The following is a 16,502-nucleotide window of genomic DNA, read 5'->3' on the forward strand; positions in this document are numbered from 1 at the left end:
CTATTTTCTCGTTCTCGCGTTAACGTGGTTCACGCATTTCATAGTCAGGGTATAGTTACTGGGTGACGAATTATGTAAAATTTCCCTCGCCGTAAGGTGACTCGGTTTTACGCATGCGCGACTTTGCGTTAATCTTTGGATCCAGTGTGTCCCGTGTGTGTATACTGGGCATATTAATCATCTCGAGTGGATTGGCCGGAGTTAAGCTTTGGCTGTATGTTCGGCCTTCTCCTCCCTTGATGAATAGACCCTTAGACATCGAGCTGTATGACGGAATTACTTTAATTCTGGTCATGGGTCTAGGTATTCGTAAATGCTCCGAATTTCCATTTCCCTTTGTGCTCGTATCCCTTTTCATGGCTGTTACCGAGATTGGTTAATGATTTTTGGCGTTCTTTGTTTCGGGATGACAAAATTTTGCCGCTGTCGATAGGTTTTGTTGTTTTTCGAAACACGCGTGAAACTTTAAAGGATTTTGTTGTTGTACACGTTGTTATTGTTTGTGAAGGGAATGTTGTTTGTTTATCTGGCAGTTGCTTGTATTCGGTAATGATTTTTGTTGTTGCGATTCAGTTGTACGTGATGCGATTGTTTTTTATAATGTTGTTGTTGTTATTGTATGGGACTGTAGCGTGCTGTTTACGGCGAAAGAGCAACGTGCGTCGCTTACGTATTTGGGAAAACCATCGGCGTATGATATTCCAGATATCGTGTATCCTTATCTCTGCACGTATCCGATGTATCGATGGAGTATGTACTGAGTCACGTATTTTTAGGAAGTTCCCAGGTAAAGGAAACGTGTTATCTTATCAGCGCAGGTAGCGATGAGTGAGGGGCTTTGACAGTGTAAATTTTTTTAATGAAACGCGGAGGGGAATTCTCTGCATTCTAAGATCTGGGGAACTTCGGTTGACGTCGATTACGTTTCTATCTTGCAAATATTTTCAGTAGGATTAACCAAACCGTGTGCAAAGTTTGAGAAGAACGTTTTGGTATTCCTCTCAAAGGTTGCACGTGATTGGTTGATCCTATTGAAATCTTGGAAGACGAAAACGTAGTCAATGTTTAGTCTCGTTGAGTCTGCATTATCGGCCGTGGCAAATCGGTCTCTACTATATCTTGTTAGTTAATTGGTCCGAAGATAAGTAGATCAGGCCGCTCGTCGGTAAATACTTGGTCGGTAATAATATCTACGGTGAAATGTATGATTTATGTTTTTCTTCCATTCTATCTTCATTCTCTGGCGAAGGTAAATCAGCGAATTGATCTTTTCTGTTGAATTACCGAATACTGGCTAGAGGGCTGATACAAGTTTTTGATAGTTTCACAAATCGACGCGGTGGCGCTACGAACGTTACTACGGCGTTACGGTATTATTTTTTTTAATGAAAGCAACGACATTCGAGTGAAAACGACGAATATCGCGATTTTTTTCAAATTTCAGATTCTTACGCATGTATTTTATAAAAAGTCAGTTTCCTTTTTATGATCTCCTGGCTCGGGCTATTCGACAGAAACATATATTTAAATCAACATTCGTGATCACTGACAATCTAACGAACTGCAGCGAGCCTGAAAGTTCTCGAAGGTTTTACACTTTCTTCCTTCGCTGCCCTCACACTTGAACCCTTTGCTCGTTTAATCTTCAAATGAATTCTTCTCGTTCAATTAATTTTAACTCAGAGTCATACAGCTGGGTCTAATTAGGCGTTCTGCCGCACGCAGTATAGTAGACTCGAGTTAAACCTTTTTTTTGCTTGAGGACTGGCAGCAGTGAAAAAAATTTGTTCTCAAGATATAAAAGTAACACGCAGTGCTTTGACGAGAGACAAATGGAGATAGGCGTGCTACCGCGTATCAAGAATAACTAATTGACTCTAGACTGTTCCAAACGTGACAAATCGAAGCTGTAATATAGTACCTTTTTTTTTTGAGAATATATATATTTTTTTTTCTTGCACCTTGTCTATCAAATATTATTCACTTTTATTTCCCAACACGTGCATCGTCACTATGCAAATGCATTTTCGTCTGTATTTGCAATTTCAACTTTGGCAAGTAACTTCGTGACAGATGGCTGACTTTTTTTTATAACTTTTTTTCTTCTTACGATCAATTATAATTATACACCGAAACCACTTCCCACTTGATTCAGAATTTTTTAATCTTCGATCCATTTTTGTTTTGCCCTCAAGCTGCTTAGTGCGTGACGTTAATAAGTCTTAACCGATGAGCAACGGTTGAATATAGAAGATACGAACTCATAACCATCCATGACTGTTTGGCTGTTCAACCACTCATTCCCACATCTACGTATCTGCTCAGCTACTCAACTATTCAAGTACTCGACTACTCAACTATACTTGAATACCTAACTATCCCAGTTAGCTACTCGGCACCTTTCGAATTTCCAAGAGTAGTTCGTTAATAGCGCTAGGCACGAGCAAGTGTCGAAGAGTGAACGTTTTTTTTTAAAAAAAATGATTTTTTTCTTTAAAATTCATACAACGAGGCTCAAAATAATTATTTTGAATTTTCAACAAATTTTCGAGTACCATCTGCGTAATTGAGTTTTTGAATATATGCACTCTTATCGAAATTGCAATACTGATCTATTTTTCATACAACCCATTCAATTCCAGTATGTTATACCAAACCTGTGCTGCTTGCAAAATCGAACCAACAAATTAGCCGCAACCACAATCGAATCAGGGCAGCACGTACGTTACTGGCTTGTGTGCCGAATCGCATGAAATTACGTATATTCAGGTAACGCGTGCTACTACGGCAGATCTTGATTAATGAAAATCATGAAACAGCCGTCGAAGGATATTATAATTCCGTGAAGTCAAAATCGAGATGGACAAAAATGAGATTATACGAAAAAACAAAGCAAAGAAGGACGATATCAATAAAGAATAACATGAAAATACATTTATCACCGGACTAAAGGGATAACTGAAAATAAACCTTCCAAGACATTTTTCCGTAATCCAAGAATTGCCCGACGATTCAAAGTCGCAGCGAATTTCCATGTAATTAAATCGTCTCTGAAACAATTTTACGTTAGTGGAAAATTAAAGTATGAAAAGAAAAAAAATTCAACAAAAAGTATTTGGTCAGCAGAACTTTTTTTATCGCCCATTAAAGCTGTCATTACCAACATTAAAATCAGTCGAACAGTAGTGGCTGCTAATCTTGTCCGAATTTGTCAATCGGAACTTATCAAGAGACTCGGTCGAGTCTCGCGCCAAGTACAGGCAACCGGCTGTACAGGGCGCAGCGCGCCGAGACTCTTTACTCGAGTCAACTCCTTATACCTGTGTTTGGAACGAAATATCTTATGAACCGCTATATATGAGGAAAAGTTATTGATACATTCACTATAGGAAATGAAGGTTCTGAAGCGATTGCCACCAAGTTCAATACGATTAGTGTACGAGATCAGGGCGTATTGAAATGGCGAGCGAGATGATTTTATTTCAGTTCCGTAATAATATGATATCAATACTTTTTGTTAGAGGAATTCACAGCAATCCTGTACTTGGCGTAGTTTTTTACACGTAAGTGTTTTTTGGGGGATCAACCTTGACGCCGGTAGCACTTACCTCACCACGCCATTGAATCTAGGATCGATCGGTTATTATTAATAGATTTTAAGGAAGCATCAAGAATATCCGTAGATCGGGTACCGTTACAACCAGTTTGAACGAGGAACAAGATAAAGTCCGGCAAACGTGAACGACAACGCAGCCCCCCGTTAAGTCGCGCAAAGATAAGCTGAAATAGCGCTGGTAAAATCTTCGTATATCTTGGTCAGCGTCGAAAAACGTCTAGATGATACCGAACGATTGGCAATCTCTTGATGCCGCTATCGGGAATCTCCATAGGTTACTGAATGAAGGGTTTTTCAGTGTGAATGACCGAGGAGCCAGCTGTTGTATGCGTAAGAACGTATCCTACACGGCGACTGGCGTTTCTCGTATCATCGCCGTGAAGTCTGTCCGTGAGGTTAGAACTTTTCGAGTAGTGAGAGGTTGCCCGCGCATGCGCAAAGGTGTCGCCGTTGGATCAGGAAGGAGAGAACGCATGGCAGCGGCATTAGTAGGTGTAGGTCTTGTAGTAGACGAGTCGTGCAGACTGTGAATATTCGGTTTGAGGATGTGTGCATCATCTGTACGGTCGGGGAGAGAGATTGTGTGGCGTGGGTGGGTGGAAGTGGGGTCGAGAGGGGTCGGAGAAATGTCTGGGGTAGGAGAAGAGACGGTGGAGTGATCGGCGTCTCGGGGCGAACCGGACTACGCGATTCTTCCCGCTCAGTTTCAATCGTGCGCTCGGACGAGACGAAAGAGCCGAACAACAACGAATGACAACCGGCAACAACGAGGATCTTGGGAACATTATGAATGTTAGGAAGATCGTTTCTTTTGTAGATTTGTTTGTCTTTTGTCAGGATCATTGGCACTTAACGCGTTCGTATGCCGTGTCTGCGAGTTTCGTTGTTGCTCGTTGACCTGCTTCTTTTTGGTTGTTGTTGACCTAGTTGAGTGCGACGAGAGACAAATTTTGTCATATAAATGATTGCTGGTGACAGTGAGTGTTGGATATAGTTTTTGTTTTGTCTGTTGGTCTACAGTCGCTGACAGAGCTAGGACGGGATTGTTTTGTTATGTTCGTTACGTTGGTGGTGTAAGTTTTGTTGGGTGCGTGTGGTTTTATTCGACTTTAAAAATGGCGAGTCAAGTTTGTTTGTGAATTTCGGTGCGTTCGGTGGTTGTTGACGGCTGGTGAGAATTTAATCGATTGTTGTTTCGTGGCCAGATGATAATTGCAGTGTAATTTAAGACTGTCGATTGTGTTTTGTTAGGGAACGAAAATAATACACGGGACTTTGAATTATACCGAACGTAGCATGTTTTGTCAAAGCGACGGAGGACCATGCGAATTATTTTGTTTGAGGATTCACGTTAGCGGTTACGTCTTACGTTTTTCGTTTTCGTCCCCTGGACCTTTTTATTCTTTTTTTTGTTATCTTGACCAAAAATCTTTCTCCTTGATTGTATCCAGTTTCATCCGAATGTCTTGGCGTGACGGTTGACGCCGATTTTCCTGGCTTGCAAATATAACTCCTCGGGAAATTCATAAGGAATAACGAAATTCGTTTATGAAAACGAATTCTTTGAAAAACTTTGAAATGTAATTACAAAATTTACGTTGCTCTTTTTCGGGAGGGGTCGTGTGACTAAATTAGTACAAGGGGTGGTGGGCAAGAGTCTTACAATTAGTTATGACTAAAAGATGGCTAAGGACTTAACTAGGTTTAGTTATGGTGTTATGGTTTATCTAGAATAGGACTTAACTAGGTTTAGTTATAACGTTATGGTTTATATAGAATAAAATTATTATTCTTGCCATAGTCGTTAATTGTTGAAGTGTTATCTTTATTTCTCTCGGTGAACATTGTCACTGCTAGTACAATCCTTGTTTCGACGTATTTCTCGCCTTGTTTCAGCATATACGTTTTGTCTCGTGGTTAAAGAAAATACCGCGTTGGAACGGGTGCAAAAGAAATATTTAATCTCTTAGCGACTGTTTCCTCGCCACCCAGTGTCAAGTAGCTTTTTTCATTTTCAAGAATTTGTCGAGAAATTATTTACCCGAAATAATCTAATTTCGGTATAAGAAGAAATTAGAAAATGTCATTTGACATTGTTTTTGCAATTAGGCATGTTTTTACTCGCGTCAAGTTTGTATTTTTCTTTTGTGACGGTTGGCATTTTTCTATGTGCTTCATCTCATAATAATCCTGATAGTTGGAATTGCACCGACAGATATTGCAAAATCATATAAAGTTGAACTTTCAGAAACTGTCATTTACTCAAATTTTTATTTTTTTTCTCCGATTCCGTCCGCATACTACTTGGCTTCGTCTTCTCTGAGGCATCGTCAGCATGTCGAACTGTCGCTATTTGTATTTTGTCGGAATTTAATTTTCTGTCAACATTTAGCTAAAGTCAAAATTGTCCCAGATGGCAGTGTTAGTACGTGACCGCGATAGGGGTAGGTGTGTCGACATTCATTAAAATTAATTATGGAATTATATATTTTCATATCACAAAATACTTTTGTGACGCCAATCAAGGTAGTAGCATGCATCGTGAAATTTTCAGTTGAAAAGAAAATTTTAATAAATTTTGTACACCAAAGAAAATACTTGGCATCCAAATGACGCCAGTATCACAATTACCCCAGTTGACCTCAGGACTCTTTTTTATCCCAATACAGTGCAATATCAGATTACGATGTAGGATACCATTAAGACCGAATACAGACTGAAGTCGTGAACTGGTCCATAAACATCTGGAATTGCAACGTCAATTAAATTCGTACTACCAGCAACTTCAGATTCGTCGCATAAAACTTTTCTCCAGCTTTTGATGTCTTTCGCAGAAATTAACGTTATCTGCGGAGTTGTCAATAACTCCCATAGAATACTCGATGAAAAAACGAAAAATTTCAACTCAGAGGACACACATAGGAAATAAAGTTAGACTGAAAATCTATAGAGAAATAAGAGCAGACACGGGAGCAACGCGAGCTGAAGACGAAGAGACGGCAGTAGAGTCAACGCCCGTGTTCGCGGGTAGCAAGAATCTTAATTACGACATATTTGTCGGCGGCGCGTGATATTATTTTGACTTGCTATATTCCGAGCGACACTCCAATTCCTCTTGAGGTTGGCAATCCTGACACATTTCTGAGCTGTTATTTCGAATATTCCATGTGAACAGACAAAATTGTTTTTCTCTTTTTATTTGGTTGATACCACTGAAGCGTTAAGCAAAATTTCGCATCGTCACTCATAACACGAGGCTTTCGTCGGGTTTTCAAAAAGAGCTGAAAAGTTTGACAGGCGACCGATAGAAGTCAGTTTGAAATTGCGTATACTGATTTTTTTTTATGACTAAAAAAAGAAATCACGAGTCAACGATGTGCGGTCAGATTTTACAAAGATTCGATTAACTGTTCGATAGTGCCAAGTAAATTTGATTATTTTAATTATTATCGATAAAATCGATAAAAAAATTAATTACTCCGGGCCAATGAATTATAGTCATCGAGCGTAGTTGCGTCATTGTACTATCACTGACGGAAGATCGTTAATTTTTGTTATTAATCTAGTTCGCGGATCGCGAACCTATCTGAATACGTGGGCCGTGTGGTGTAAGCGTGTCTGGTGGCGTCGCGACGCTCGATAGATTTGTGAAATCCTATTGCGTTATGCTTTGACGCCTGTTACATTTACTGCCTTTGTGCTGACGTTGCGCCGCATTACGTTTTCGTTGGACGATCTTAGGCCTCGGGCTACCTTACGACATAACCTGCCTTTTTCCGTTTGCTATTTATAGCCCGGATCATTGTTCCGTACCAGACGTATAATACGTAACTATATATCCTTTTGGTTTGTGATTAAAAGTCCCGATAGAAATCGTGAGAGTTTTGCCTATCGACTTACGTGGTTTCTCAAGTCGTCGATTGAAAAGCGACTGTAGTGTTTTTAGTCACGTCCGTCGCGCGATTATTCCGCTACGCGGCGCTGCCGCAGCAGTGATTGCCTGACACTCCGAAATTCTTTCAAAACCGCTGTAAGCATTACGTGTCTCATTTTGTTGCACGTAGATAAACGGGTATACAACAATACCGGTGATACTGGCAGTGAATTTCGGAAACAATAGGAAAATCGCGATTCGTCGGGATAGAAAAATTTTTTAAGGTTATGTTCTTTCGGTTCATCATTTTGGAAGATGATATCGTGAATTTTAATTTAACGATTTTTTTTTATTTTTAAACGTAGGGGGTTAACGGGGCTGATTCACTCTGTCGATACTCTACCAAGTTTTATAGATCGCGTAACGCGATACATTTTGTTATTAATGATCCTGAATGTTATTGAATGACGGTGGCCGTATAAAAAATGGATAACCATTTGAAACAAGTGTCTTGATCAGTCAGTCTTTTACAATGGCGTCCTTAATTTCAATTTATCATACCGGTCATTAGTCGCATGGGTATACTCCCAGATCTGTCGTCGTAAAATTAACCGTAGGAACAATGTGAAAATTAATAATCTTGACACACTGCAGTTTCAATTAAATTTTAGGGAAGACAGGAATTGATAAAGATTCAAAAAAAAAAATAAAAGGGAAAATACAAATAAGAAGGTAAAGGCAATAAGGATCCCGAACACAGTGACAAATTGTTTCGATGCTTCGAATTTCCAATGTAAAGGAGGACAAATGGAAGTTTCGTACTGAAAAGAGCATGACGATGGATAGGAGGTGGAGAAACGATGAAATTGGCATCTTGCAAGAGATTGATGCTGGGGGATAATAAAAGTACAGAGCAGGAGGATAAAGAAAATACGAGGAATCAATAGAAGGGGGACGTAAAAGGTGTTAAAATTAAATTTTGTTATCTGATATTTGTAGAATAATAATATTGACATTTTTTTCATTTTTAAATTAGATTATTTCGGCGATTACGTCCCGAAGGACAAGAGACTGCCGAAGGAGGCGGATGGATTAACGTTGTTATATACCTATAGTTTATTCTTGATAACGTAATATCAATTATTGCCAATGATTGCTCCTACCGGTCAATTCGTATTCGCATTAGCCTCCCAAAACCGCCTCAGTTAATTTCACAACTTAGCTAATAAAACACACGGAAATCGCTGGGTTGTCGGGTGAACCATTTGTGACTAATAATAATTATTGATAATAATGTACTTGATCTGTCAGAGTCAATAAGATTATTTTACTCTTTAATGTACCACCCTGTAACCTCGGTAGACTCACCCTGACATTGGAACTTATCGTTTCGCATTTCCGCTACCGCGCGGCGCTCGTGTCGTTCCATGGGAATTCCTTATGGCCGAATTCAATACGTACACGGTTGTTCTCGAATATCGAGGTCTGTTTCTCTTATTAATTTTCAGGGGAATGAAAAAACGAACAAGTTAACTAGGGAGAAGATACGAGAAAGAGAGAGAGAGAGAGAGAGAGGGAGATAAATAACAGGGAGAATTCACATAGAATATAAACTCTTTGATGATTTTATCAGCTTTTAAAATTATCCCTCGTTAACTTTCCACTTTGAGCAAGATTGCTCTATGCTAATTTCTGGATGGGAATTACGAAGGGTATCAGCACTTTGGGAATTGGTATGCAACGTGCTGTGTCTGCGTTTAATGGCAATTTGTCAGATTCCTGTCTTCGTGTCTAATATTGAGGTTAGATTTTTCGATTTTATCTTCCAATAATTTTGTTGTAACGTGCGCGTGAGTATGGGAGTTGACGGGATTCGATCTATCAAGCGAAGTTAGCTCCATCTATGATTTATATGCCAGAACCAAACTTCAGGTACTTATTTTTTCAAGCTGAATACTAACAATATACTTTGTAGGCAGAATAATATACTTTTCTTTTTTTTTTGTATACAAAGACATTTCTCGACGTATAGATATATCGGTCCAGTTACTTTTAATAATTGTATTCAATTCTCGCGGAGCCTTTTTGGTAAACTTGAATGACGTATAGATTACGCTTAGGCATTATTATTCAAACGGAAGCGAAGCGCGGGAAATTTTGAATGGTTATATTCCAATGACAGATGCTTGCGGAGTGATTGATGTATCTGGTGTAAAATTACTGACGTCATATCAAAGAAGGCTTAATCGATAGGTTTTTCAGATACTGCCTACCACCATCTGTCCTCCTCTTAATTCATCGCGACGAAGCGCTCTCGAATACAAAACAAAATTTGCTTTCTCCTTTTTCTTATCGTACGCCTTTTTTTGGCTCGTCTTTTTATCATTCCTTTCTTCGCCGCTAGTGAAGTCGGGAGCTGCGATGGGCGGGGAGAGGTGAGGAAGGGGCGAAGATAGACGACGACAAGCTTCATGAAAATTAACATTTAAACGAGACGGATTTTTTTTTGGCACTTTTTTTTTGAAAGATGAAAAAAAAGTTTTTTACCTACGGAAATAATAACTTTTGACAGTCAAATGCTTAGATCGAGTTTTAATGCCAACGGACTCGGCTGTCAGTATTGCCAACTGGCAAAACTGGTTGTACATTGATTGTCATTTTTTTTTTTTCTTTCCCTCTTCATTTAGTTCGCTTACGGGTTAATCAGGGTGACCACTACCCGAATTCGGTAAATAGATTTTTGGCGTTAGGGTGCGAACCTGAGGATACCTAACCCATAACTTAACAGAGCTGGTAGCGCTGTCAATGATTGATGTTTCTACTTTTTTTTTTTATTCGGTTACATCACCTTGTACAGTTATATCGATACCACTCGGTATCAATACTCATGGCTATAACCTGTAAGACGAGTGATCGGTACGATTGACACATCCGGGACGACCAACGCAACAAACAAATCTGTTCGATTGCGGCATTGGCCAATTTCATTGGAATAATATATTTTTGTATTATTAATTTTTTTAAAATAATTTTTCTTGCGTAATCAATAGGAAGAAAATTGTGCTCGACTACTAAAACCAAAGACGATTTAAATTGTGTAGCAGTAATATTTTTAATAGACAAATTTGAATTAAAAAAATTTACGAACTGTAGGGAATTGTGAAATTTTTTTAAAATGAGGCGAACAATGCAGATTCCCGTTGGAATGTTGGGACGTTTTCTTGACTGAGGGTCGAGGAAATATTTAAAAATGTGACAATGGCTACAGCAATCGATACGTCGGACACAGTGAAGCGCGGCGCGAAATATTGAAATATCAACAATGGTGACGTGGACTATGAAGTTATAACGCGAAATCATGACGGTCATGTATTTCGCGAGTGTTTTGGTGATCGTGTGGTTCGCCATGGGCAGTGCCGTAGAAACAGTATATCTTAAGGGTTCACAAGAGGGCACCGAGCTCGCGGGTGTAGTCAGACTTGCTGTTATTGCTCCGGGTGATCCGCACCACGAGCAAGGGCTGCCCAGAGTATTGCCTGCGGTCAGTTTGGCCGTCAGGGCCGTAAGCTCACCCCGGGGCCCCTTGCCAGGATGGACCATCAAGGTGGATCATCGAGACTCACAGTGTTCCAGTACTTACGGGCCCCTTGCTGCCTTTGAATTCTACATCAATCGTACCGCAGGTTATATTTTTCGTAAAAAAAGAAAAAAGTCATGCCAATGCAAAAAAAAGAAAGACGAGTAGCGATCTTTGAACTTTCCAAAAGTGAAATATTAAATATTTTGCAAATTTATATTTTTCTTTTTTTTTTTTTTTTGGAATATTTTACACATCTTTACAATTAACCCTTCATTTCCCTTTTTGTTATACGATTCCGATAGCTTCGGTCAATTTTGATTGGAGGCTTTTAGTGCAGAAGAGCTTTGAAGCAACCAAGGGCTTTTAGCATGTAAAAAAGTTCGCGGCGCTATCGTCTCGTGTTTGGCAGTTTCGCGAAAAAGCTCACGGGAGTTTCTGAACGTAAAGATAAGCCGGCTGGATCGTTAAACCTAAGTGAAAAAAACGCGAAGCTCGCTCCACGTCTCGATCGATTGATCGATCGATTAGACCTGCAATCGATTTCTTGCAATTAACAGACACTTTTATGGTACAGTATATGTACACCGCATGTATGCCCAGCAGTGCCTACGAATCTTCAATCAAAAAGTTATCGGCGCACGTTCGATCGATACTTGCATGCAACAAAATTTTCAAATTTTTCCAAATTCCATTTTGGCTAATTAAATATAAAAAAGTATACGCTTGAAATATTAATCATCATAATTATACACTCTGATAATGAAATACTGATTGGATTAGACTTGGTCGGAGGTATGCAATAACAATTTTTTTTTACAATTTTCAAAAATTTCCTATACAGTACCAACGTACAAGGAAATTTCACGAAAGGCATCATAGCCTTGTGTATTTTCAAGATAATAAATAGGAATGCACGCACTCGCTCAAAAAAATATTTTTTCGGGAAATTTCGTTATACAAATTTTGCCCAGAGGGCCCAAATATACGTTCGAGGGCGAAAAGCTATAAAAAACTTTTTTAATATAACCTGTACACTGATTGCGTATACATATTTATTATTATATATTACATATATATATTATAAATTTTTCAATAAAAAAAATGTTAATTCGAAAATATAGTAAATTAATACTGATACATTATAAAGAGGGAAGAGGCCCATTATTGCTCGCTAGTTACCATCTGCCTTTACTGTTTGTTTTTCCTGGCGGATTGGACGTTATCACAGTGGCGATAAAAAAAATTTCGGTCCCACGTCCTAATTGTGCGATAATCGTCAACCGCCTTTACCCCTATCGGGTGGAAAGTAGCCGAATCCTGTGAAATGGCTCAATAAAGTGCAAACACACCGAAACAACACAGCAGACCAAGATATCGTTTCCATGGTAAATTCCATAGATCGTTTCCAGGTAATAAAAGTGATTGATCGGATTAAAAAAAAAGCTTGGAAATAAATGCAATCAAATTTTGGTATGCGATAATAGAAAAAAAAATACAAAATCTCCTACAACGTTATCACACAAATTCATGCGCATAGGTACCGGGGAAAAAATTTTGATAATAATTCTTGATTGGCAGGGATCAATTAATCCGTGGCGGTTAGACAGCTTGACTTTAATTCTCCTCATAATTCGTAGACAGAGAGAGAGAGAGAGAGAGAGAGAGAGAGAGAGAGAGAGAGATTGCGGCCGAGGGAGAGGGGGTGGTCCCAGGGTGTCGGCAACAGCTGTGAAATGTTTATGAAGGCCCGACTAATTTATCACACTCACACAGAGTTACCACGCGTGCTGACTTTATCACACTTGCGCCATGCTTATACACGAGGGAGAGGAATCGATACGCCGCTGAACGGAAACAATGCGATGCGTATAAATCCGAGGAAAAAGACCAGCCGACCGAGCCAGTCGACAGGAAACTAACGCGTGAAGATAGCCCTGGTCGTTCAGCACGTACGAATCGCTTGCCGAGTTCAGCGCATTTCACTGTGTATAATGCCATAGAAATATTAGTCTGCCGTTAATAATAGAATTAGCACCGACTTATAATTTAACTGAGTTTCGCTCTGTCTCGAATTCCACGAGTTAGTAATGTTATCAAGACCGCGAAGCTGCCTCCTAGAGTGTGTCCCGTGACGTGATTAAAAGAAACATATACATATACTGACGTCCTGAAATCTCCTTGCACATGTATAAATAAATGTATAATAATTAATTATATCGTGAAAAATATGAGGAATTATAAGATAAGGAAAAGCGGGATTTTTTTTTTTTTCCAAGTATTATCAATGCTCTCGTTTACCGGAATGACGTGATCATGAAAATAAATTATCGTGCGGTTGAAAACATTTGAATGTTTTTTTTTTGTATGTACAGTTTTCAAGTATTTCGTATACACGTGATAGCCAATGAATGCAAGTGTCATAGGGGTTATTGTGCGGGATGCGTCAAGTGGGGTATAAAAATGCAGTGAATAAGTTTAATCGTTAATTGGGGCGAATTAATAGGCGGTGGCGGACAGCCGGAATCGTCGTAATTGCTGTTCATGAGCCGGGGGCCACGCATTTCAGTGCGATCGCCCTCACGTTGAGATACTCCTATTTCCATTGGGCTTACGTCATCCGTTGACAGCAGCTGCCGGGAGTCGACGACACCGTCGACGGGCTCGTCGCGTTTGCCGACGATCGTCGTTCGCCGCTCGTCGCTGTACAAAAGGGCCAGACTTTGTACACTCGACTAACTGCCTTAATCCTGTGTAATTGTAGTACGACCATCCCCACCAGATGGCACTGTACTCCCGTCTGGATTAATTAGATAGGCTTTATCGTTGGTATGGTACTGGTACAATTATTTGCTTTTCATAGGCTCCTTTTGACTTTTACGAAGAATTTTACATCAGGATAATCAAATTTTGTGGTACAATTGTAGCGGCTACGAACATACTCAGAAAACTTGTACGGGGGTTTCATGTTGTTTCGTGCTTGTGAAAAATTGTTTGTGCGTTTTCGTTGTTGTTTCTGGCTTGTTTTTGTTGTACAGCGCAGTTGTGATCGGGTACAATATTTTTGTTTGTTCGCGACAAAACCGGGAGCGACGTTGTTCAGTTTTATTGTTTGTGACAATTTCAATTGTTTTTGCTTTTGTACGGCTTATTCGTTTTCATTGTTAACGAGTGAACGTCTGTTTCTCATATTCGCGGAGACTTTGCTGAGGAACGAGAAGGAAAGAGGCGAGGGACAAGAAAAGAAAAAAAGGAAAAAAGTTTAAATCAGTAATAATTTAGCCGCTTTGCGGAATCCACTTAGTCGGAATTCTAAATAGGAATTAACATCTGCTCGTTGCTCCCGGAGACTCTTTACGTTTCCGAGAATGCTAACGTTAGCCGATTGCGGACGATGTACAAAAAGGCAACAAAAATTTTCTTTTCTTCCTCTTGGCTCTCTTACACAATGTTTATCTACCTTGTATCTGATTCTCATTGACCGCAGACACTAACGAAAGCAACACGAACCATGAACCGTGCATACAGTGTGTCTTAGAATTTTGCAAAAATCCATTAACTACATACCGATGCGTTACGCCTAAGTGCTGCTGCATAAAATATAAAAAATGCACAAAAGCTGCGAAAAGCCATTCGCTAAGCTTTATGCAGTTTCTGGTGCATTAGGTTGCATCACTTTTGCATCCTTACTATGTATACGGCAGTCGTGCCCGTTTACCTTATCGAGATGAAATTTTAAGAGCTCCTGTCACTTTCGCCATTATTTATCCACCTCTAACCGACTTTTCATTTCGTTTATACCCCAAGGGGTATTGAGATACAGGATATTCAAAATATCCTGTGAAAATCGTACAAACGGATGTAAACGGTTCTAAATACATTCCTGCAAACAGAATTTAACTTACTCAAATTTGGGTGCTAGCGGTTTTTTTACCTCCCCCCCCCTCTAATTTTGAATTCTTTAAGGTAAAAAAGAAAATCAAAGTCGTACAAAGAGGTACAAGCGGGGTATAATCAAATCGCGTTTTGAAAATTAAAATATTTTTAAGTGGCTGCCAAGTTCTTACATAGGTAATTTTGGGAAATATAATAGCAACGACCGAGTTATCATTTTAATCAACGATACATTTGATAAATAATTTATTATACGTGAATAATAATGTATATAAGGTATATGATTTTATCTCTATTATTATTATTATTATCATCATAGTCTTTTTTCTGTGTTTCACAACCTCGCATTCTATTTTCAGTCGTGACACGGTACTGTATCAATTTTCCGAGCCGATATTCCCAGTAAAATATTATTTTTAAAAAAAGCTCGCGCTCCTCGCACCGTTTCTCGCCTTGGGAAACGAGAAAACGGTCGAAAGAAGAATAGCTGAGTAAGAATGAGATAGAGAAGATACATAACGTGCATATAGATATAGTACTGTATCGTAGGTGGGAGAAAGTTGGATGGAAGAGAAAGGGACGCCATAAGAATTCATTGAAGAGAAAAGAAGAAAAAAAGAAAGGTAGGAGAGATATGAGAAATAGGGTAGTGAAATTTTGATAATAATTTCCGCTACCGCGTTAAATTAAATTTTTGTATTATATAATTAGAAGAAAAAAGATTATTTTTTTTCATCAACTTCAGAACGAAGATTCGTCTGTTCGATTAACCGAAACTCGGGGTAATTGCTTGTTGATTAAAGTTATCATTAAAATTCAGCTTGGCCTGATGATATTTTCCGTGTCAATTAAATAAGTAAAATTGCAAATGAATAAAAGTAGGGAAACTCGACGTCGGTTGGAAAAGCACGGAGATCCACGAATGGGAGCTTTCATTCTTTTGGAAATAGAAAAATACGTGCGTCGAAGTGCGAAAGCTTCGTCAAACGAGAAAGCTCCGGTTGAGTCAAAAAGTAGCGGCGGGTCGGATTAAATCTAATTCACGTGAAAAGATCGGACTGGATTGATCGGCTGTGACTGTAAGAAAAAAAAAAAGAAGTAGAGAAAAGAAAAGAAAAAAAAAATTCTCAAAGAAAAATACCAACCGGTATTCGATTAAAGAGTAGACGCTGTAAGCAAAAGATAATAGGAATATTATTATCTTCTAATAAGACTGTACCCGAGATTCTTAATGCGCCAAGTTTAACAGGCTTACCCGATATTGAATTTCCCGCCGGGAACTTGAAAGCTTCTTCGGTGCGAACGGTGCCGGAATTTCGAAGAGCCGCCTGAACGATTCTGCGCTGTTTTCTATATGATTCTTTTATTCGTTGCTTGTGCCGCGCTTACACGCGAGGCCATGCCCGCACGCAACTCGCGACCAGATTGATCCATCTGGTAGTAATTATCGCTGGCCGTTTGTACTTAATCAATTATAGTCCTAGTCGACCCAGTTCCTTTAGCACGCAACTTGGGTACCGTTTGTGATTACGCTGCTAAAA

At 39.3% G+C, this 16,502-nt stretch overlaps 1 protein-coding gene across 18 annotated transcripts in view; it reads left to right on the forward strand.

Moving 5' to 3' along the window:
• Window positions 1–16,502, forward strand: part of LOC107266322 (atrial natriuretic peptide receptor 1) — a 91,538-nt gene that overhangs the window by 13,429 nt on the left and 61,607 nt on the right. The window contains exons 1-2 of one of the 18 annotated variants that reach the window (XM_025083588.1): window positions 4,302–4,787; window positions 10,541–11,173. The exons of 11 other annotated variants lie outside the window; for them this stretch is intronic. In XM_025083588.1, coding sequence (XP_024939356.1) covers window positions 10,849–11,173 — 325 coding nt within the window. In that variant the 5' untranslated portion in view covers window positions 4,302–4,787; window positions 10,541–10,848. Of the gene's footprint in view, window positions 1–4,301; window positions 4,788–10,540; window positions 11,174–16,502 lie in introns of those variants that run through there. 6 more of the 18 variants (XM_015736682.2, XM_015736684.2, XM_025083589.1 and 3 more) reach the window with 6 other exon arrangements.

This window comes from Cephus cinctus, unplaced genomic scaffold (assembly GCF_000341935.2).
Source record: "Cephus cinctus unplaced genomic scaffold, Ccin1 Ccin1_scaffold0307, whole genome shotgun sequence".
NCBI classification, from domain to species: domain Eukaryota; kingdom Metazoa; phylum Arthropoda; class Insecta; order Hymenoptera; family Cephidae; genus Cephus; species Cephus cinctus.